The 22,801-nt window shown below is 38.2% G+C and overlaps 1 protein-coding gene across 1 annotated transcript in view; it reads right to left on the bottom strand.

The window, feature by feature from the left end:
- Window positions 1–1,679: 1,679 nt before the first annotated feature.
- Window positions 1,680–22,801, bottom strand: part of DNER (delta/notch like EGF repeat containing) — a 151,744-nt gene continuing 130,622 nt past the window's right edge. Inside the window, exons 9-13 of the mRNA XM_063306668.1 lie at window positions 19,539–19,661; window positions 17,435–17,548; window positions 13,655–13,786; window positions 6,981–7,227; window positions 1,680–2,737 (exon numbers count right to left, since the gene is read on the bottom strand). Of these exons, the coding sequence (XP_063162738.1) occupies window positions 2,626–2,737; window positions 6,981–7,227; window positions 13,655–13,786; window positions 17,435–17,548; window positions 19,539–19,661 (728 nt within the window). The 3' untranslated portion in view covers window positions 1,680–2,625. The remainder of the gene's footprint in view (window positions 2,738–6,980; window positions 7,228–13,654; window positions 13,787–17,434; window positions 17,549–19,538; window positions 19,662–22,801) is intronic.

The raw sequence follows: 22,801 nt of genomic DNA, 5'->3' as shown, positions 1-22,801 counted from the left end.
TAAGGTAGCTATACTGGCAAAAACCAATATTCTGAATGTAGCACACATCTGAAGAAATCTCCTCTTATATTAGGAAATACAGCATTAAATGAGAAGTGAAAACTGTGAAGGACCAGCAGATGAATTTCCTCTCACATTTATACAGTATATTATATTTAAGGTTCTCACTAGCATGGATCATAGTCCTCAGACAAGCAAAACTTAGGAGGTATTTTAAAGACTGAATGGAAAAGGCTTGTTGATAAAGTAATAAATGGGAATTACATTTAAAATTATAAATTATATTTAATTAGAAAACATAAAGATTCCTTGCAAGGAAAGGTATTAAGAAGAATTAAAATCTCTTCTCTACTGAACATGGACCATGAGATATTTATTTGTATTCCAAAACTCCATATTCAGGTCTATAAACCATTCATAAATTATAAACCATTGAAATCATGGTAGTTGGTTTGTATTAAATCTAACAATTAATAAATAAAAATAACATTGTGCAAATAATAATATGGAAAAATTACTTCTGTGTTCTCAGAAAATTTAAATTTTACTTACTATTACAGTATACCAATGCCTCCTGCCAGCTATTGATATACATACAGTATATACATTGCACGAGGCTATCCGCCAACCCAAATCGCTGCCGTGAACATACTGAGTAGCAGTTCTCTTCACCTGTATAAGAGAGCGATAATGATGCAGAAATGCCATTTGGAATTTTTATGTAGATTCTAGAGATGATATATTGGTATAACTATGTCCTATAACTGTTCCATCTGACCCATGCTGTCTACTTCAGTTGGCAGCCATCCACTTAGGACTCCAGCAGATGTCTCTGACCATATCTCACTACAACTGTTTTACTAAAATACAATAAACTTGTATTCAAGTTATGGGCCCACTTCAGCTGCAGTTGAAAAATAAAGTGAGTGTCCCAAGTTAAACATCCTGTGGGTTATCCCATGTTAATTAGTATACACAAACAAGAACCTTTGATTATTTGGATTCAATTACTGTCTCTCTCTCTTTCCTGCTGGTCTTCCCTCCCCTCCCTGCTGCCAATTGGTTTCCCCATGCGAGTGCATTCTTTCTCTTTGCCCACTGTCCTATACCTAATGCATTGTCCATCTCATCTTACCTATCAAGTTAAATGTATACCAAGGAGGGCATTCTGGGCACCTGGTCCATTCATCCTAACTACTTCAGGTCCCAAAGATAATGGGTAAATGACAGCTACATAAAGACCTTCCTGTCTTGATAAAACTGTAACTGCCTTGGGTATATTTAGGTATGAAATGGTACATATTTTGATGCATAAAAACAAACACCATTCAGCTGGAAAATATGTATCTAGAAAGAAAGCTGAAGCAGAAAATGAAAGTTGTACATCTGTAGTGTCTTGTTTTGAGATGAAGAAAGAACACCCTATCACATGATTATACTGTATTTAAAATCTGCACTTGTGCCAAATGGCAGTTTCTCATATTAGAAGCAATATGAGCCATCTCCACACTAGCCAACCAAAAAGATGTTACATTTGAAAATGTTCAAAATATGTAAATAAAATAGTATTGGTTCTCAAAACACCATGACTGGTTTACATTACAATTATAAGGCATGGCTTGGATTCAAGGGCACTCACTAGTTGTAACAGCTGAAGGCAAAACAAGCTCAGCTGCCACTTGAATTGGTCACATTTATTCAATATTCTTTGAAATAAGCAAGAATCTTGAAACACATAAGCAGTCAAATAGAGCCACAAAAAATCCTACATGTATAAAATAAGATGCACTATGAGAATTACACAATATTGTAAACAAAAGTAATACTGTACGTTAACATTTGAGAGACAAATTGTTCAAATTATAAGTTTTGTTTACTTATACTATTAAAAAAAAAACTGGACTTTCAAAAGAAAATGTAATTCCAATACAAAGACCTGATCCTGAGCATTACAAAACCAACATAAATTAATTTCAAAGCAACAGGAACAACTCCTTTTTTTGCCTTAATAGGCACTTCAATTATATATTATTTTTACAAAGCTTACCTTGAATACCATTACAAAAATGACAAACATCAACTCAAGGCCAAGTTTTAGCAGGTTTCAGGAACATAATACAGAAAGATTATCCATGCACAAAAGAGGGAGAAAGCTAATTCATTCAGTTTAAGAATAATAATTTTTACTAAATTCCTTTTCACAAACACAGACATTTCGGACTTCATTTTTCAATAATGGATATATCAAGTTTTACGTTTTTCCTAAGTCTACTAAGAATGCTGCCACTGTTACATTAAGGAGAAATTTTCATTGCTTAACATATCATATTCTGCCTGTACTCATCTGAGATTTGTAAAAGCAACAGCACACTACTGTTAAGATTAGAGTTTCTAATGCTGAAAGTACAGTAAAAGAGAAATAATAAATTTCACAAATTCAGTTTAAAATATTTCCTTCAAACAAAAAGCTGCAGAAAACCTGTTCTTAAATAATCTACAGAAAATTCTGGAGCAGCTAAACATTGTAAATTTCTTACACTTGCTTCATCTTAAAAATATTGAATTAATTCAGTAGCCCATCCTTTTGAAAAATAATCCCCTCCCCCCAAGCAACTGTTAAATAGATTACAAATCTTTTGTTTTAATCAGTGTGACCAAAGGCTTGTCATCAGGACTATAATCTTCATAAGCAATCGGAGTTGCATCATACATTGCAGGGCGAGATTTCTTTCCAAACCTAAAAACCAAAAAAGTGGAGACAGAAGTCATAGTGGAGTAATACATACATAAAACATCCATCTTCATGGCAGTAATCTACAAGAGCATTATTATGTCAAAGCTCAAAACTTAATTTTAAAGTTTTAAAAACTTTTTATCTTAAAACTCACTGCTCTGTCAGAGCAGTGGCAATGTAATCTGGGGGGGGGAGTTACAGCTGTCCCCTTTGTCATGGTCAGATCATGCCCTGGTGGCCCTGAGATTCTCTTATGCCACCCCCCTCTGCAGGGAGGCAGGACCCATTCGATTGGTCTGCCCCCAGTGACTGATGGACCCAGTTGGGTTTCAGAGGGAACTGGGGGTTATACCCGGTGATCTGCTGCACGGTCCAGCAGAGGCCCTAGCTGCAGCCTGGAATAGGGAGGCGGCTGGGGCCTTGGACAGGATCGCACCTGTGTGGCCTCTCTTGTCCTATCGAACACGGCACTCCCCGTGGTTTACGGAGGAGTTGAGGGTTTTGAAGAGGATTAAGAGACACCTAGAGTGCCACTGGAGGAAGACAAAGACGGAATTCGACCAAACACAGGTTAGAGCCACTATTAAGGCCTACCTTGTGGCAATAAAAGCAGTGAAGCATCAATACTTCTCTGCTCTTATTGTGTCCGCAGAATGCCGCCCAACGGCCCTGTTTAAGATCACTCAATCCCTGTTGGGGAAAGTGGGCTCAGCGACCCACCAACAGGGCCATGCAGAGGAATTTGCTCAGCACCTGCAGGACAAAATTGCTTGGATCCGCTCTAAGTTAGACAACTTAGACTCCAAGCGTGAGGCTTGGTCTGGAGAGATACCAGGGGAATGGGCTTACCCAGTTATCTGGGAGCAGTTTGATCCTCTTGGACCTGAGGAAGTGGACAGGATCCTACGGACAGTAAATGCCACCACGTATCATCTAGACCCATGCCCCTCCTGGCTGGTAAACTCAGCCCGAGAGGTGACATGTGGTTGGATCCATGCGATGGTTAATACCTCCTTGGGAGAAGGGGCGTTCCCAGCTACCTTTAAAGAGGCATTGGTGCACCCTCTCCTCAAGAAGCCATCACTGGACCCTACTATTCTGGACAATTTTCGTCCAGTCTCCCACCTTCCCTTTTTGGGGAAGGTGGTTGAGAAAGTGGTGGCTTTGCAGCTCCATATGGTCCTGGAGGAAACAGATTATTTAGATCCCTTTCAGTCAGGTTTCAGGCCCAGATATGGGATGGAAATGGCATTGGTCACACTTATGGATGATCTCTGGCAGGAGCGGGATGGTGGCAGTGCATCCATCCTCGCTCTCCTTGTTCTCTCAGTGGCTTTCGATACCATCGACCATGATATCCTTTTGGGGTGGCTCAGGGAGTTGGGGGTGGGTGACGTGGTCTTGCGCTGGTTCACCTCCTTCCTCCAGGGCCAGTCCCAGTCGGTGGTGATAGGGAGCGAGAGATCCGACCCTCGACCCTTTCTTTGTGGGGTGCCGCAGGGTTTGGTACTCCCTCCGCTCCTTTTCAACATCTACATGAAACCACTGGGTGAGATCATCCATCACCACGGGGTGAGGTATCATCAATATGCTGATGATACTCAATTGTACATCTCCATCCTGGGTGAGGTAAGTGATGCTGTGACTGCCCTTTCACAGTGTCTGGGAGCTATGGGTGTCTGGATGGGGAACAACAGGCTTCAAGTGAACCCTGGTAAGACCGATTGGCTATGGGTTAATGGTTTTTCTGTATCTGAGGCATTATCATCTTTGGATCTGGATGGGGTTGCACTGCCCCAGACAGACCCGGTGCGTAATGTGGGGGTCCTCCTGGGCTCACAGCTCCTGCTCAAAGAGCAGGTGGCAGCCATGGCCAGGAGAGCCTTCGCGCAGCTACGTGCTGTGCACCAGTTACGCCCTTTCCTAGATCAAGAAGCCCTTCGGTCACTCATACCCTTGTTATCTCTCATATAGACTATTGCAATGTGCTCTACATGGGGCTACCCTTGAAAAGTATCCAGAAGCTTCAGGTGGTCCAGAATGCAGCTGTGTAAGCTGTTTTTGGTGCCCCTAGAAGGGCACATGTAACACTGCTGCTGTGTGAGCTGCATTGGGTACCAGTCTGCTTCCAGGTCCAATTCAAGGTGCTGGTTATTACCTTTAAAGCCCTACATGGCATGGGGCCAGGTTACCTGACGGACCGCCTCTTCCCCATTACATCAGCCTGTCCCACCCGATTATGCAGAGAGGGCATGCTGCGGACCTCGTCTCTAAGACAACTTCAGTTGGTGGGGTTCAGGAAGCGGGCCTTCTCTGCAGTGGCGCCCACCCTGTGGAACATGCTGCCCCCGGAGGTGAGATTGGCCCCATCGCTCCTGGCCTTTCGGAAGAGTCTGAAGACCTGGTTCTGCTGCCTCGCTTGGGGTGGAGGGGGGAATAGATCTACATAGGGATGGCTGCTATAGACCACTCCTCCCATACTTGGACTGTTTTAGATTCTTTTGTCACTTGGACTTTTTATTTTTTACTCTTATTTACATTATTTATTGCTGTAATTTTATATTGTATATTTTATTCATTGTATTATTATTGTTTTAATTAATTATTGTAAACCACCAAGAGTCCCCCGATGGGAGGAGATGGGCGGGGACAAATTGGATAAATAAATAAATAAATAAATACATGAAACATCCATCTTCATGGCAGTAAACCACAAGATCATTATTATGTCAAAGCTTAAAACTTAATTTTAAAGTTTTAAAAACTTTTTATTTTAAAACTGTACTTCATCACCAAGTTTCCATGGTATGACTCCATATTGGTTAAAGTATTCTTTAAAAGAGTCAGCAAGCATTTAAGTTACTGACATCATAAAAGCTTGTATGATCGACAGAATAATTATAAAGTACAGTTTATCCTAAATAGTACAGCTGCTGGTTACAAATGGAGGGTGAAGTTTTGAAGACCACGCTTTGAAAAAAACACCTCCAATATATACAAAACCTGTACTTCTCCTAACTATTTTCCTCAGCAGAATATAGTCAGGACTTTATTCTTGTTTGATTGTTGGGAGGGGGGAGTACTTAGATACACTATTCTTTACCTACAGCATTGTATGACATTGTTAAGAAAAGTTTAGTTAGCTGAATATATAAGTGCCCAGAGCTGTTGCAAATTGGGCAGCCCATAAAGTGTATGTACGGTATCTATGTATGTATACATGTATGCACAGAGACCCAGTTTTGTGTAGTGGTTAAGGCATCAGCAACCATAAGTTCTAGTTCCACCTTAGGCATGAAGCCAGCTTGAGTGACCTTGGGCCAGTCTTATCTTTCAGCCTAGGAAGAAGGCAATGGCAAACTACTTCTGAAAATCTTGCCAAGGAAACTGCAGGGACTACTCTAGGCAATCACCAGGAGTCAATACCGACTCACAGGCACCCCCCAAAAGGTATAAATAAATAAACAAACAAAGTGGGTCACAGAATTTATCCTGCTAAAAGAAAAAGGAGAAGAAAAGCAGGAAATGCAAAGTTGTAAACAATATTGATCAAAATATTCCTAGTATTTGCAGATATGACCAATATTTCCTATATTGTTTTGGCTAAGCCTAGTACACTGATTTTGGTGGTCAAGCAGGGAAGCAATAGTCTAAACTTTTCTGCTAGGAACAGAAATCCCTAGGGTCATAGACTGAATTCATCAGGCTCTCTGAGGTTCTTACTCTAAATTACTGGTGGTAACAAGTCTATGAAGGTTTGATGCATGGTCTATACAGTTTAAAATTGCAATTCATGAAGACTTTCACTGCTGAGTTTACAACCTAGGCTGGCATATTAAAGATATAAGAAATAAAACGTTACTCTATATTGATTTAGTGGTCATATTTCTTATTTAACTGTTGCTTGGCCATCTGAGTATGTTGGCATGATTGTGTATATATTAGGAAAATAATATTGACCAGTCAAAAATGACTGCATATCATGTAATCTGGCTCTCAAATTGCAGAATACAACTTGTATATTAAAAATCTTGTATAAACTAAAGCCATTTTTAAATGTATATTTAGAGCTCAGGGAGCAGAGTGTAGCCTAGCCTTATTCCCTAACATACTTATTTTTTCTCCCTCAAAATCCTTTTACTGCAAAAGCATTCCATCCCTGAGGCCCTTCCTCACAGCACAAACTGGTTTTTCATCCAACCTGTTGTTTTGTCAAAAAAAAAGGTTCTGTTTCCCCCAAGCATACCTGGCATGTCGGATAGAAGCAATGGCACTACTGAATTCACTGTCAATGCTCCTGCAGTTGTAGAATTCTTCATAGGCTGGCCTAGATGAACCTTGGTATTCAATACGACTGATTCGACAGATCCCCACAATTAGAATGATCAGCATCAGGACAAAAGCTACACACAGGGCTCCAATTATGATATAAAGAGAATGCCGAGGCATATTTGTCAGACTCTCTGCCACATGCCCTGATTTCCACTGGAGATCTGGAAGAACGAGAAAAACAATTATGTTATTAATAGCACTCCTACTTCCTTGTGCCACAATAAGAATATTCCACTTTACTCTCTGCTCATCCTTTTGAAGGCATTCTAATCTGCATGAAGGTCTATAAAGCTAGGAAGAACTACCACAAACTGCATACTGTTTTTCCTCCTCCTCTGCCACTGAAACACCCGGTTTGGTCAGTTCTTCCTTGGTTATTCCAAAAAGAAGTGGACTAAAAGAACAATTTATTACATCGTGATTTCACTACCACTGAAACAGCTTCTAGATCTCTCCTTATCCTTTTACTCACATTTACTCATTGGCTGTTAAGTAATTACACCCCAAAGGGCTTTGGGATTTAAAAACACAACACATAAGCACAAAATATGATATATCTCAGAGAATGGTGGAGGATATCATTTTCAAACACCAAGGAGGAGGAAAAAAACCAGAAAACCATGTGACCAGTAGATGAATGGACTTTGAAGAAGCAGAAATGACTGGACAGATTTAAAAAATAGATAAATACAGTGCATATTAAATTTATTTTGCCAATATTTCAATCTGCTCCTTTCAATGATTATTTACTCATACTGTTGCCAAGGAACTAACATGGTGTGTCAAGGTAGTCATCAGGAGTTGAGCTCTACTCATTCTGTTATTACTTTATTTGGGGTTTTTTCTCTCTTAATCCTGGATCCACTCCAACATTGTTTTTATTATATTAATAGATCTTAATACTGTCTGCTATTACTTTCATAAGAGTATTTCCCAAAAATTATTAGCTTCCTTGCCTTCCATACATCTTTGTTTCCCTGCTCTGTCTGAAACAATCTGACTTCTGTTCAGCCTGAAGCACCAATCTATTTGACAAGTATCTATCAGACAGATCTACTGTCTGATGAATGCAACTGTGTCTATATTTGGGAGAAACATTGATTGTTGCTTGATCATCAGAGAAACTGGTTATCTGGGGAACTAATCATGGGCATGCAAGTGTACAAGTATTTGCTATAAAGTCAATTAAGAACATAAGGTTGCATTTGCTATATTGTGAGAAAGGGAGTGCAGGGAACTTCAAGAAAACACAGCTTAAGAATTATATGTGATTTGTGATCAGGACTCAGTTACATGAGACTTAGTTTGGTTATCTTCATGGATCAACCCTCTGCACCGAGCCTTTATATAATCCGTTTGGTTTGGGCTCAGTATGTTGGGTGAAAACAAGTATTATGGCTTAGTACTATGTGTGAATTCAGTCACTGGAATCTAAACAACCAACAATGGTTTAGACCAGTGTTTCTCAACCTTGGCAAATTTAAGATGTGTGGACTTCAACTCCCAGAACTCCCCAGCCAACCATGCCCTGGTCACCTCATGGCTTGACTACTGCAATGCACTCTACATAGGGCTGCCTTGAAGATCACTTGGAACCTTCAACTGGTCCAGAATGCAGCAGTGTGAGCAGTGATGGGCATTCCTTGGTATGCCCATGGAACACCTCTGCTTTGTGAGCTGAAATGGTGTCCAGTTTGCTTCTGGGTGTGATTCAAGGTGCTGTTCATTACCTATAAAGCCCTACATGGCATAAGGCCTAGCTACTTGACGGACTGCCTGTCTCTCATGGTATCTGTCCAGCTGATTTGATCTGGCAGGGTTGGCATGCCAGATGGAGAATATGGACATGAAAACACTGGCCCAAAAAAGTACCTCATCTTTTACCAAGTCAAATACAAATTTATTTTATAAATAAACATGGTCTGCACTGATCACATCATGACAATATTCTCAATTTCTCATTTTAAAACGGTCTGAGTATTCAGAGCATTGAGTAGTAGATAAAATTAATTTTAAGTAGAAGTCCCTCTTGTTTAATGAGCTTAAAACTTAATGAATGTATGAAAAGAGTGTATTGAGAGTGATGGGCCTGACCTTAAGTTCTACATCTCAGTTTTCCAGGAAACATTGTGTCACAGTTGTTACAGATGCTCTGTTATAGCAACTCCTTCCTCATCTGTCTGGAAGTTCTTTATCACTATGTGAATGATTATTTTTTTCTGTCCTTAGGAATAGTTTCACAAATCAGAATATACAAAACCATTGCTTCATTTGTCCCTTCCTTGGCTAGATTCATCTCTCAAATCTGAGAGGCTACATATTGTGTTTTCTATTTTGATTAGCATCCAACTCATCTTTATTTACATCTTTATTTCCTCTAGAAAGGACTTACTTTGAGTTATTTGTAGCTAGGTGTTCTCCCTTGCCTCTCTCCACATTTCTTATTTTCCTGAGTCTTTAATGAAAAACACGATTTGATCATAAATTGAACATGAGTCGGCAATGTGGCATGGCGGCTAAAAATGCAAATGCAATTTCTGGCTGTGTCAATATAGTTTTCAAATAATAGAAAATAATAGTTAAATAATAGAGTCCCTCCAGTGGGAGGAGATGGGCGGTGACAAATTTGATTGATTGATTGATTGATTGATTAATTAATTAATTAATAGTTTCACTGTATTCAGCACTGGCAATACCCACTTTTGAGTACTACATCCAGTTCTGGGCAACACATTATAATAATGTTCCAATGCAATGGGAGTAAACAAAGAGATGGGCAATGGAGGATATGATTTCACTTTTTGAATTCTTGAAAAGGTATCACACAGAAGGAGGTCAAGCCCCCTTCTCTATTATACAGTACATTAATGCAGAACATGGAATAATGGTCTTTAATTAAAAGAAGAGGGATTCTGGCTGAATGTTAGCAAAAATCTTCCCATCTATAAAAGTAGTTCCACTTACTTTTATAGTGGAGCCACTTACCAGAAGGTGGCACCGTCCCTTTACTGGTGTGTTCAAGGAGAGGCTGCACAAACATCTGTTAGGGAAGCTTTAATGTGGAATCCTATACTGAACAGAGGTTTAGACTTGATAGCCTAAGTAATTCTTTCCAACTCTATGCTTCTATTTTTTTTTCTTCAAGGTTTTCTACTTTAATTTCTTTTTTTGAAATAACCATTTTGGATCTAAGATCCTCAATAACAGCTAAGCTTCTGTGTTTGAAGCATGTGAATACTGGTTTATGCATTAATCAATTATTGCAAAAGTATTAATATACAAACATACACACACATAATGATTGCAAAGAAGGCACATGTAAGTGTACGCTGTTCAGTCCATTAAGATTTTCATGTCCTTTAGCCAGCCCATTTGGAAGCATTTGGCTGGGCATTGCAGGAGACAGAGTACTTATTTTATTTATTCGGAAAGTTAAACATTGAACTTTAATTTATGGCTTTTTTCTTTTGGCCCCAGTCAGTTTTGGATGTAGCGTTCCCCACACCAGTCTGAAATTGACCAGTGGTGCATGTCAGTTATTACTAGGCCTTGGTATCCATCCAGACTACTTTCTAGTTACAGCTACTATTCGTATTTCTTGTTCTTTCTTATCTGCCATGAATGAATCTGATAGGTAAGGGGAGAGGTTCCCTTTTGGTCTATATCTCCCCGTTATCAGTAATCTACATTAAACCTGTGATGGTTTTTAAGTACTGGATTCAAACTAAGGTTCTGAAATATTTGCTATCATAGAAGATCAGCTTCAGTAGGCAATAAGGGCATATGGTTCCAACAATATATCCCTTTCTTACAAAGCATTAACTTGCATAATATTGTCATTACAATATTATAATACTGAAGCACTGCATGGAATGGATTTTTCAGGAATTATTTTATGTCTCAGGATAGTAAATCCAGCTGTCAGTCAGCCTATTATCTATCATTGAAATAAACTGTTATTCACCCTTGGATAGCTTCCAGGCTCATAACAAAACACACATTAGAAATTAATAAAATCTTAACTAAGCCCCAGATGCTTAACAAAACCTGATATAAATTCTACACAGCTACTAATGTAATATAATTTTACTGAGCCTTTCCATACAAATTACACTAAGGATGAGCTAGGAAAACCTTATGTAGAATGTTGGGGAGAACCTCTCCCCTTCAAACATACTTAAAAGGGAACCTCTCCCCTTCAAACTTACTTAAAAATAAATAATGCTGTAGAGAGTCACAACATTAAAAATGGAGAGGATGAATGACTACTGTCTTTTCTTATAATGTAGCAGGTTGAAAGAATAAGTTTTATGATCAAGGGAGTTGCTTCCTAAAAGCTTATCATACCATCCTCCTGCAGTAAACATGGACTCAGGATGAGGTTTTGTATCTTTAGGATTTAATTCATTTCTTCTATTTATCAGTGGGATAAAATGGGAAAAGATGAGCTATTTCCATTCAGTTGATCATGCAGGTATTCATTATAGCATCCCTAGTCAACAACACAATTCTTATCTCTTTTAATATACATTAACCTACAGTATGTATTCCTCCTTTTTAAAACTAGACATCACTCCAAAATGTTAGAAAACAGTGTTGGAATGGAGACACGTGAGAGAGAACTTCCAAATGCACCATACATGATCTGTGGAGATTTTAATGCAAGGATTGGCTACCTAGCAATAATTAATGAAAAATGCCTGACCAGTGAACAAAAACTTACCCTTGTAGTCCTTGTCCCAAGGGACAAGAAAAAGAGTACTGCAGGAAGATCATGAAGGCCAGATTGTGTGGCTTCTTTTGCCATGACCGTCTTAAAGTTATGGCCTATTTGAAGGTCATGGCAATCAATGGTAAAATAAGGGATTCCTTTATTTAACCCAATGAAGATAAATCTGATTGCTTGTTCTTCATACATCTTATGGTATGGCCTACAGCTATGCATAAACCTGAACTTGTAAATCTTGCTATTGTAAAGATGATTATTTTTTCTTCCAAGCAGATTTTAATTTCATTTAGGTATTTGGTTCTTCACTACAGTTTTAAAAAAAACATTCTTTTCTGAATAATTCCTAGATAGATTAAAAATCCTAAAATTAATTAATGCAATTAATGCTAGGTGGTAAATAGGGCCACTGCAGTCCCCCAAAAGCCCTTACCCTTTTATCCTTCCAGAGAGCACTTAAAACCTGGTTCTTCCCCCAGGCATTAGGATAGGGCAAGGCCAGGGTGGGATGACAATGCATTAGAGTAATGTGGCCATAGTGCCATGTTTTTCTCTTTTTATTGTTGATTTTATACTGTTTTATTGGTTGTAAGCTGCCCAGAGTTGTTTTAAGAAGAGTGGCTGTATAAATGTTTTAAGTAAATAAATAAATAAATAACAAAAGAGTTATGTATATGAGATAGGCAGTCATATACATTTACTGAATAAATAAATAAATAAATAATGCACTCTAACCTGTACACCTTCATCCCACTGAACTTCAAAGAATGACTTGTACTGCATTTAAAATGACTTCTATCTGTTAGTAGAGTAACATCAGACATCATGAAAAACAAGTACCACTGACATAAGACAGTGTAATGATATGTGGGAATGACCTTGGGAGACAGGCAGAAGAGCTGCAAGCTAGGCAACAGTCAGACGAGTGGCAGCTGAGCAGAAGGCATGTGGATGTGGCAAACACCTCAGAAGGGACCCTCCCTAGTTTCTTGGGCTATAAAGGGGATTGGGGGAAGAGATGTACAGTACTTGCAAGATTCTATTAATGTAACCTTACAATAAAGTTAGACCTAGTACTTCTGGGGGTGCTTCCTGTCTGGACTACCTCACAAGGCTGACATCTAGAAGTAATAGGATGTTGCGTGGGAAAGATGTGCCACAATTATGTGATGAAAATTGCATGTGGACCAGCTTCTTTATACAAATCATAAGCAAAGAACTGGAAAAGATTATGGATTTTAGTTAAGCACCCTTAATCTCAGCTCATAAGAGGTATATGGTACTTTGAAATCACTTACAAACTACCTATAAATTATATATCCCTTATTTAGAATATCCTATGATCAAAAAATTTTAAAAAGCAATCTGTAAAGTCTAGCATAACTGTAAAGGGATAACACTTTACAGTTTTTCCATACAGTACACATGGAATATAAGGTCAATCAAAGCTCTTAAATGAGCTGGGCAGAGAATAAAATATGCATTCCCAGGATACTTCTAGCAGTCGTTCCTGGAATCTTAATGGAGAGTACATCAGACAGAGCATTTCAACATTGTCATGCTTCATGCATACTTTTCTTGGAAGTATTTGCTATTATTAAAAAAAACTGCATTAAATGTCTGAGACTATAATTTTGTAGGAAAGTCCTTTCCAAGTCTTCAGGAATGTTAGCTAAGTTCAGAGAAGAAGTCTGTATAGAACTAGAGGTGATATTATAGAAGGCATATTGTGCAGAGTTTCTTTCTCTACAAACACTTCCTAGCTCTAGTTGATTAAATATCAAAGTAAATATGTTGCATAAAAAACAATGCTTCTATGGTACAATTTTAGCATAATTTACTAACAGTAGTGATACACTTACGTATTTCACAGTTTGCACCAACCCATCCATGCGGACAATGGCAGCTATATCCATTAGGCTGGTCTATGCACAGTCCCCCATGGTGACAGGGGTTACTCTCACAGTCATTTATATTGATGTCACATTCTTCACCTTAAAACAGGTAAGAAAGACAGTTCTGTATTGCAAATGTAGAAGTAAAGTGGTATACACGATCTCTTTCTATATTAAAGTATCTGTGACCCAAAAAGTTAACATACTCCTTGTAAGAAACAATTCACAGGCACTTTTCTTTTTGTCAGCAGTCACTTTCACTTCATATAATTTCCTTCTAAAACAACAGAACAAGATGTCCCCAGGGTTGCATAGGAGATAAAGAAATAATTAAATAACAATGAAAACACAGACCCAAACATATCTGCATAGCAAAGAAATCAAATTTCTAGAAAAAAGCTTGAATGGAATAAGATTACTGTAACCAGAGTCCCAAACAGGAAGGAACCAAAGAAATGTCTTGTGTCACTACTATATTTTAGTTAATGCCAGGGAGCTGTTAAGGGAGTAAGGGTAATCTTGAAGATTAAAGCAGTCATCACTTTGCCAGCCAGACATTCCTAAATCCTCTTATATGAATAAAATCTTAAAGAAATCAGGCACTCAGAACAGAGCTGGTAGGATCTAAAAGAAATATAAACTAGTAATCCATAATACCTCTGTGAAAGTTAAATGGATGAAAACTAAGGCTGTTAAATTCAGTGAAACTATTAGAACCCTAGGGTGTCCTTAGAGTACAAAATTTGAAGGACCTTGCATGGCACAAGAAACTGGAAGTGCTACAGTGCTAAAATACAATGATTTTCTGAGGGGTTTTTTTTCAAAATTAGAATCTGAGAAATATTAGCCTATTAATCACTATATGCCTAAATGAATTATGTAAAAGATGAAACTATATACTCTGTGTGTGTGTTTATATTTTGCTTCTTGCATACAAAAACATTGGAGAAGAAACAGCTAATTATTTCATTCACCATATCTAACCAAAACTATTTTTTTTTCCTGCATGCACATGTACCCAGATGCAGACAACCTGTCCCAATGCAGAGGGCTCTTCTCACAGCAGAATGTACTATAGCAATAGCCAATCCAACTCTCACTAACAGCTCCAAAACAGTCCGATGTCAGTTAATACTGGGACTTACAAAATGACACAAAATGTATCATTGGAAATACAGTATTAAAATATTATTTGATGAATTGAGCCAGAAATTAGTAACTACAGTATCAACACTGTCAGTAATGATGTCTGCTTCGATGGACAGACTATGTCCAAAAGATGTTAATGAAGGAACGACAGATGTGGAACAAATGTTATCTGACAAGACAGAAAAAGTACCAAAAGTGGAACTACAATGACAGGCCAAGAGAATAATTTAGAAAAGGACACTTTACTGGGTATACAAAAGAAAGTCACTGAAGTTTTAAAAGTTAAAAGGGAAATACAAATGATAAACCAAGAGAATGACCTGGAAAATGTTTTCTTATTGGATCTACAAAAGAGGCTTGTTAAAGCCTTGAAGAAATCTGTGCAATGAGATAAAGAAGAATTGAAGAGAAATCAAATCCTACAAGATTTGATTGAATTAAAGATTAAGACTGTTAGACATAAAAGGAAGGAATATATCATTGGTTTATTTGATCAAGTTAAAATAAGACTTTTTTTTTTTTTTTGCAAAGTTCTGGCAACCCTTTATGGACTTTTTGCTGATACCAGGATTGAAAAGTTGATGTTTTATGGATTTGCTTTTGGTAAGGGATGGGATATGGGATGAAGAGATATCTATTTAACCATATAGAGGGTGAAGAGTTATTAAATTTGTCTATAAAATCTGTTGTGATGAAGACTGGAAGTCACTTCTTTCTATATTTCTTTTCTTTTTTCTTTATTATATTCTTTCTTTTCTTTTTCTTCTTTTTCTGCACTTTTAATTCTTTTTTCCCACTCTCTTCTCTTTCTCTAAGTTTAATTTGCATTAGTTTTTACTATTGTAATTAAAATTCTTAATAAAAATTATATAAAAAAATAAATAACAGCTCCAAAACAACCCTTTCATATAAAGAGGGGAGATGCCCACAGAAAGATAAGGAAATAGAAGGCCCCTAAATGGTATCCACCAAAGTTAATTCAATCCTATGCAGCCTTATCTCTTTTGGCTGAGAAGGCAGAGTTGGTTCATTACGCAGTTAGAAAACAGTACCGTAGAGCAGGTCATCAGAAATAGCCAAAGCTTGTCTACCTGTAGTCATTGGTTGGATTTTCACACTAAGTTAATGAGTTTAGTTTAGTTAGTTTAGTTTAGTGTCTAGGTGAACCCAGAGTACAGTCTGACCGAGAAAGTGACAGTGAATGTGGGCCCTCTAACTTAAAAGTTGCTTTTTTAGATTATATAAACTGCTGGTAAAATATCTATTATACAGAACCCTATATGAAAGTGCTGACTTGGCACATACCATAGAGACCTAGTTGAGACAGGGCAGGAGTTAATACCTCCCACGTCTATCCACTGGGTTACTCATGTTGCAGCAGACTAGGCATGAATGGCAGAGAAGTAGTGTGGCTCTAGCCTGTAAGAATTCCATCTCACTGAACAGAAGTTCCATTCTGCCACTGGAGAGTGCTTTAATCTAATCTGATATTGTTAAGTCCCAGCCATGTCAGAGTTAAAATGCTCCATGATCCTTTCCAGGGCCTCAATTATGGTTTGGAATGTATTTCTCAGTCTAGCATTCTTCACACATGTTTGGAGTATAGCTCCTAGAATTGGTCATATTGGCTAGTTATGAAGTATGAAGTACAGTAACTGATGCTTATTGGTTAACTGTATCAAGGAAATCATTCCTGGAACCATTATGGCAAAGGCCCTGTTTCTTTTCAAGCTTCTTTGGAAAATGTCTCTTTAAACAGAATTTGCTCTGAAAAACTCTGAACCAGGAGGTCTTATTCTAGGAAGCCAATTTCTCAGACCATCATTCTCAAATTGGTGTCCTTCAGACATGTTAGTTGCACCAGGGCCACAACTGGGGGGGGGGGCAATCAGGGCATGTGCCCCAGGCACCGTGCTGGGGGGGCACCAAAATGAGCACTGGGGGGTCACCAAAATGGGTGTGGAATCCTTGTTTGCCCTGGGTGACACAGACCCTAGTTGTGGCCCTGGGTTGCACTTCCCATAACATCTAGTCACTGCTGGGCCAGTTAGGTTTACTAAGCTTCTCTGTGGAACCCCAGCTTCGAGGAGGCTGTTTTAATGGGCCAAAACAGATGTGACAGCAGAAATGGTTGGATCCCTTACATTTTTCTTACTTTGAAAAATGTGCCAAAATATTCATCTCCCTTGCCCCACATTCAAAATAACTTCCTCAAATCTGAATCAACACAAAATTGTGAAAAGATTGTCTTGAAGAAGTAAACATGCAATCGATCAAAAAGAATGCAAGAATCAATTAGTATGAATAAAAGGAAGAATATAGTAAGGTTGCCAATTCTAAATGGCAACCTTAATTGAGTTCATTTTATGGAAGACCTTCTCACTTTCATCTACTCTTTATCATACGTATCAGAACATCAGGAATATCATTACTGCTATATATTTCTTTTCGTTCAGAATAAAATACTGTTTTCAAAACTGCCCATTAATTTGTTGGAATAATAAGAAATGCAGGTGCAAATTAATGTATTTTGTATTTGCTTCTGCATTTTTACAAGTATTTCTGCATATTATGCAATTTTCAAACAACTTACTGTACCTGTAAATCCAGGTGCACAGATACAAGTAGCATTTAGCCCTTCACTGTCACAAGTCCCACCATTCTGACAGCTGATGTTTACACAAGGATCTTTGTATAATTCACAGTGTCTTCCTGAGAATAATAAATGATAATCTATTTATTTACTCATTTATTTATAAAATTTGCAAGTCTACCTAACTCCATGACAACTCTGGGCAGCATACAATATTGAAAGCAAATTGAAACAAACATACAATGAAGAAAAAAATATGAAAATCTGGAAAAGAGCAAAACGAACACCTTCTCTGACCCAGAAACATTCCCAAAGGGGCTTGCCACCAAATCTGGCTCAAGGCCTAGAGGAGAACCCAGGTTTTAAGAATCTCTGGGGGTATGCTGTTTCCTAGGGCAGGAGACAAACAGTCCCTCAGATATTCAGGCCCTATGCTATAAAGGGTTTTATAAGTCATAACTAGGACCATGAATTGCACCTGGAACCCTACTGGGAACCAGTACAGCTCATGGAGCAGATATGTTACACGGACATACTGTGACATGCCCATAACTGCCCATTCTGCCATATTCTGGACCAGTTGCAGCTTCCAAGTGATCTTTGAGGGCAGCCCCATGTATCGTACATTGCAATAATCTCATTCAGAGGATAGGGGAGGGAGAAAAGCATCCAAATATATAAAATATGGTGGTATCAACATGCAACTGATAGAGAATATACTTTTTTTCATATGCTAAAGTTAGTTCTAGAATATATTATTTTTTGGTTTCTTCTTCACTAGTACATTGTGTTATAGATTTTAATATACATTCTATATTTATTTCTGATCATGCTCCAATGACATTACTACTTAACATTCAGCATGCCTTTTTTAAGAACTTAAGATGGTATTGAAGGATAAACCTGAAGTGAGTAATTCCTATAACTTTTTATATCTGTATATATACTACATACAGCTGATATTGTAGAGCAAGCACCAATTCTAGTCTCTCACTCATCTAGGTCCAACTGGGTATATAGTGAAAGCTTTTAAGGACAGGAGATGGAATAGTGGTGGTCTGCACTTTCAAAAGAGGGATGCAGGTTTCTGGTTTTGACAGCCCACAACTGACTAGTTTACTTTGCTATGGGGTCCTTGGTGCTCTCTGAGCCTTGTTGTTTTCATGCAGATGTTTCATTGCCAGACTAGGCAACATCTTCAGTGCAAAGAGAGAGTGGGCCTTGCTCTCAGTTTATATACTGTGGCTTGCAGCAAAAAACAGCCCAATCAAAGAACTCCCAAGGAGAGAATAACACCCCCACCAACACTAGCAGGGCAAGCCACGGTATATAAACTGAGAGCAAGGCCCACTCCCTCGTTGCACTGAAGATGTTGCCTAGTCTGGCAATGAAACATCTGCAAGAAAACAACAAGGCTCAGAGAGCACCAAGGACTCCACAGTTCAACCCTGAGCTACAAATATTTGCTTCGATTGTTACTTTGCTATCTCTGGAATCACAAGCAGCAATTCTACAAGGGGTATTTCCTTGTTCTTTTTGACCAGTATTGAAAAGTCAGTCAGTCTGTCGGTCTGTCTGTCTGTCTGTCTGTCTGTCTGTCTGTCTCTCTCTCTCTCTCTCTCTCTCTCTCTCTCTTATTTTTTTGTGGCAAAAATAATATATGCATACAAACTGCTCAATTCGATGTATACCCATTTATCTATTAAAAGTCTCATTATTTCAAAGAAACTTTCTTTTTTAAAAAACTATAATACACCTTCTCTGAATTACAAACTGCTTCTCCAGGACATTCATTTAATTGCTACTCTCCATTTGGAGTAATACTCTTTTTAGATCAGATACCAGTTCTTGTCCTATTTATCTAATTTCACTATTTGTGTTCTAAAACCAAGGCAATTATCAATCTACCATTGTTAATTTAGGCCAAGTACTATATTAAGTCTAAGGGGAAATTGCTGTTCCATCCAAATCTGTCTAGCACTAGATTCTGAAATGTCCACAAAGAGATTTATCTAGCAAATGATGAACTTCAAATTATGCACATACTCACATTAGGTGGATTTACAGTAATCTATAAATCTATCTCTACTAAAATATAGTATTGCTCACCTTCATACTCTGGAAGACATACACAGTCATAGCTATTGACAAGGTCTCGGCAGGTAGCTCCATTCTGACAAGGGGCCGAAAGACATTCATTATATTCTTCCTCACAATAGAGACCATGGTAACCTAAAACGCACAACAGACAAAAAGAATATATGCTACAAATGTCTTTGTCAGTAAATGGCACAGCTTCCCTTCATAAATGGGATGAAGATGACAGTGCCCAGATACAGTTTTAAAAATACTTCCGAATGGACATTAAAATATTTCGACCTTAAATATTATAAACATCAAAATCTCCTTATCTATTTTATATGGTGAAGAAATACATTTGTCCCTTAAAGAAGAACCTCACAAGCTTTATTAGAAATCATGGAATATTCAGTACCTACTGAAATAATATTTACAGAAATCATTCTTCCACTGCAGTCAACATAACATGGAATTTGTAGAAATCATAGTGATATTACTTTGTACTGACATTAGCTCTCACACCAATATATAATTCAACACAGAATGTTTAAATATACATAAAGCTTTGTAGTCAAGTTTTCTCATCCTTGAGACAGATAAGGGCAGGGAACCATGAATAAGGTTACCATTGAACCATTGTAATATATTAGATGTATTTCCTTTTATTTTGTATTCTCCTCTTAACACAGAATTGAGATAAAAGCTTTTTTGTACAATTAATTCAATCATAATTAGACTAATATGTTACTGATACAGGACAACAGTTATAAAATGGTTTTACTTTTTATTCTTTACCACTAACATCTTATGTAAAGAAAAAAATTAAGTAGCAGTCCATTTAACTTTTTAAAAAGCCACCAGTATGTCCTTATTGTAAGCCTCAACCCACCAGTGGAAGGTTGGATTACAGACATGCATTGCAGACAGAATACTGTGTACTTTTCATGAGTTATCCTACTGACTTCAAGTGAAACTTTGGGGAGAAAGAGAAATTCTGTGAAAAGAAGTAAATGGTGCTCCATATCTTAAAAATGAGCAAACATCCAATTATTTATTTTTATAGTACAGATAATGAATTCAGTAATATGAAGGGCATTGAAGCAGAGTACCCTTCATATCTTACATAGAATGTGTACATAGTTACTCTCTGGTCCCTTTAATAGAAACTATGTAATTCTAGAGAGTAGGGACCAGAGAATAATTATTTAATTCTATCTTGATCTCCTATTTATAGAATAAACACTACAAAAATACTCTTCAGATGTAATCATCATCTGAATTATTTTGATTGGATCTTATCCCTCAAGTTTCATTGCTCTGAGAAAACTGCTCCATATTTAACAAATACTAGTTTTGGATATAAGCAAGCAAGTTTTATAGGGCAACTGGACATAGATCACATGTTATATGGCTAAAAATGCCTTTTTTCTCCACTAGAGGCCATCTTCCACCTATCACACTTTTTCAAGAAAGGAGGTCACAAAACTATATTCCTCTGCTACAAAGAGACTGAATCCAAAGCTCTTGAACTCAATTGCAAAACCATTAATTATGAAATGCAACCAGAGATGAAATACAAGGGAGATTTTTCCCCTATAAAATATTACTACTGTTTTTAAAAAACCTTTCTAACTGGATTTAGGAGGGTTTTAACAGGGATGTTGGGAAGAGGTTTTTAAAAATCCAGGTCTGTTCTAATCCCTTTTCTTTGTGCAGTAATGTTCATGTAGACCTCTGCTTGCAATCACACCTGTACAATTCTGCCTTTGTGAGGAAGAGCAGAAGTGTAGAAGTATTTGCACGCATGAAGGGAACGATCCAAAGAGTCCTCCTCACCTTCAAGCACAGGATTATAGAGACGGGGTTAGAGACACTGCGTTGAAGGAATGAAAACTGAGAAGTATAGCCTGTTCACAGAATATGCATGTCCCTAACCACACACAGCATGTATATGTGCCTTTTACTGATTGTGTGGCTAGAACTATAAACCCATTCCCATTCTGCTGTTCTTTTGTTTACTGAATACACAACATACATTTCAGTGAAACTTTGTTGGTAACAAGATGGCATCAGAGTAGTTATGATATGTTTGCTAACTCATTCTAGAAGTGTGCCAAGTATGTGTTTATTATTTTCCCAAGCGGTTTTACAATTATTTGAGTGACTATTAAAGCGAGCCATGGTGAGTTTGAAAGAACTAAAAACAGTTAGTGAAGCTGAGGCTCGGGGAAGAGAGTTGGCAGAACTGGGGCCTGTACCTGAGAAGGCAGGCAAGATCTGCAGAGGCTGAACCTTGCTGGAGGAACATGGAATGATGCTGCCCCACACAGAACCAGAAAGACAGTGTTTTGGGGCTGACAACTGCAGGCCCTATACCAGGAAGCAAGTATCCTGACAGAAGCTATTGGAGAAGAAGTTAAAGGGAGGTAGATTGGGGCTCTGCAACTGAGAATAGCTGCCATGTGGAAGTATGAAGTAGAATTCATTCTGCATGGTTGTCTGGTTCTTGAGTGACTGGAAAAGGGAAGCTGAGTAGCTAAGATGACAAAGATAGAGGGGAAGATAATGTTAGTGATGGGCAGAAAGAAGTATGGCAGGAGACAGGAACAAGCCATTCTAAGGGAAGAGAGAGGAAACATAAACATAAACTCATAAGCCCAACATCCAGATATGTCTGCAATAAATCTAGCATCATCCATCACAAAACTGTGGACAAGAAGCTGACCTGGTGTGCAATAAAGAGTTAGATGAGGAGGGAGAAATAACCCTCACTAAGCTCCATCTAGCTTGGTTTTGTGCAGTCTTGAACCCTAAAATAGGGCAGGTGAACTGGCTATCATATACTAGGAGATCCTGGTTGTTACAAAGACCACTCAGCTACAGTTGGCTGGATATGAAGCTGTATTTCTGAGGTGGGGCCAGAGGAAAAGATGGAGGTACTGCTAATTTTTGTCCTCCTAGTTGCACTGCAACATTTATTCTCAAGCTGCTTGATTTTATTGACTTTATTGTTGTGGTGGTTGTGGATTCAGGCCAGCTGCTGCTTCTGGGCAATTTCAACCTCCCCTCCCCTATTTGGGGCTGGAAGTGGCTTAGGGGTTCATGACTGCCATGACTATCATGGGCCAGACACACATAGCTGCCCACATATTAGACTTAGCTTTTGCCTTGGAGCAGGTGATACATGATGCTGTACTGGGGAATATTTTCACTAATCCTTGTCATAGAGAGATCAATTCCTCATAACCATTGGACCACCAGCCTCAGCAGGAAGATATACCAATTCATTGGCC

The sequence above is a fragment of the Candoia aspera genome, chromosome 6 (assembly GCF_035149785.1).
Source record: "Candoia aspera isolate rCanAsp1 chromosome 6, rCanAsp1.hap2, whole genome shotgun sequence".
NCBI classification, from domain to species: Eukaryota; Metazoa; Chordata; class Lepidosauria; order Squamata; family Boidae; genus Candoia; species Candoia aspera.
Note: the sequence above shows the minus strand (reverse complement) of the source record. Positions and strands in the feature narration are given on the sequence as shown.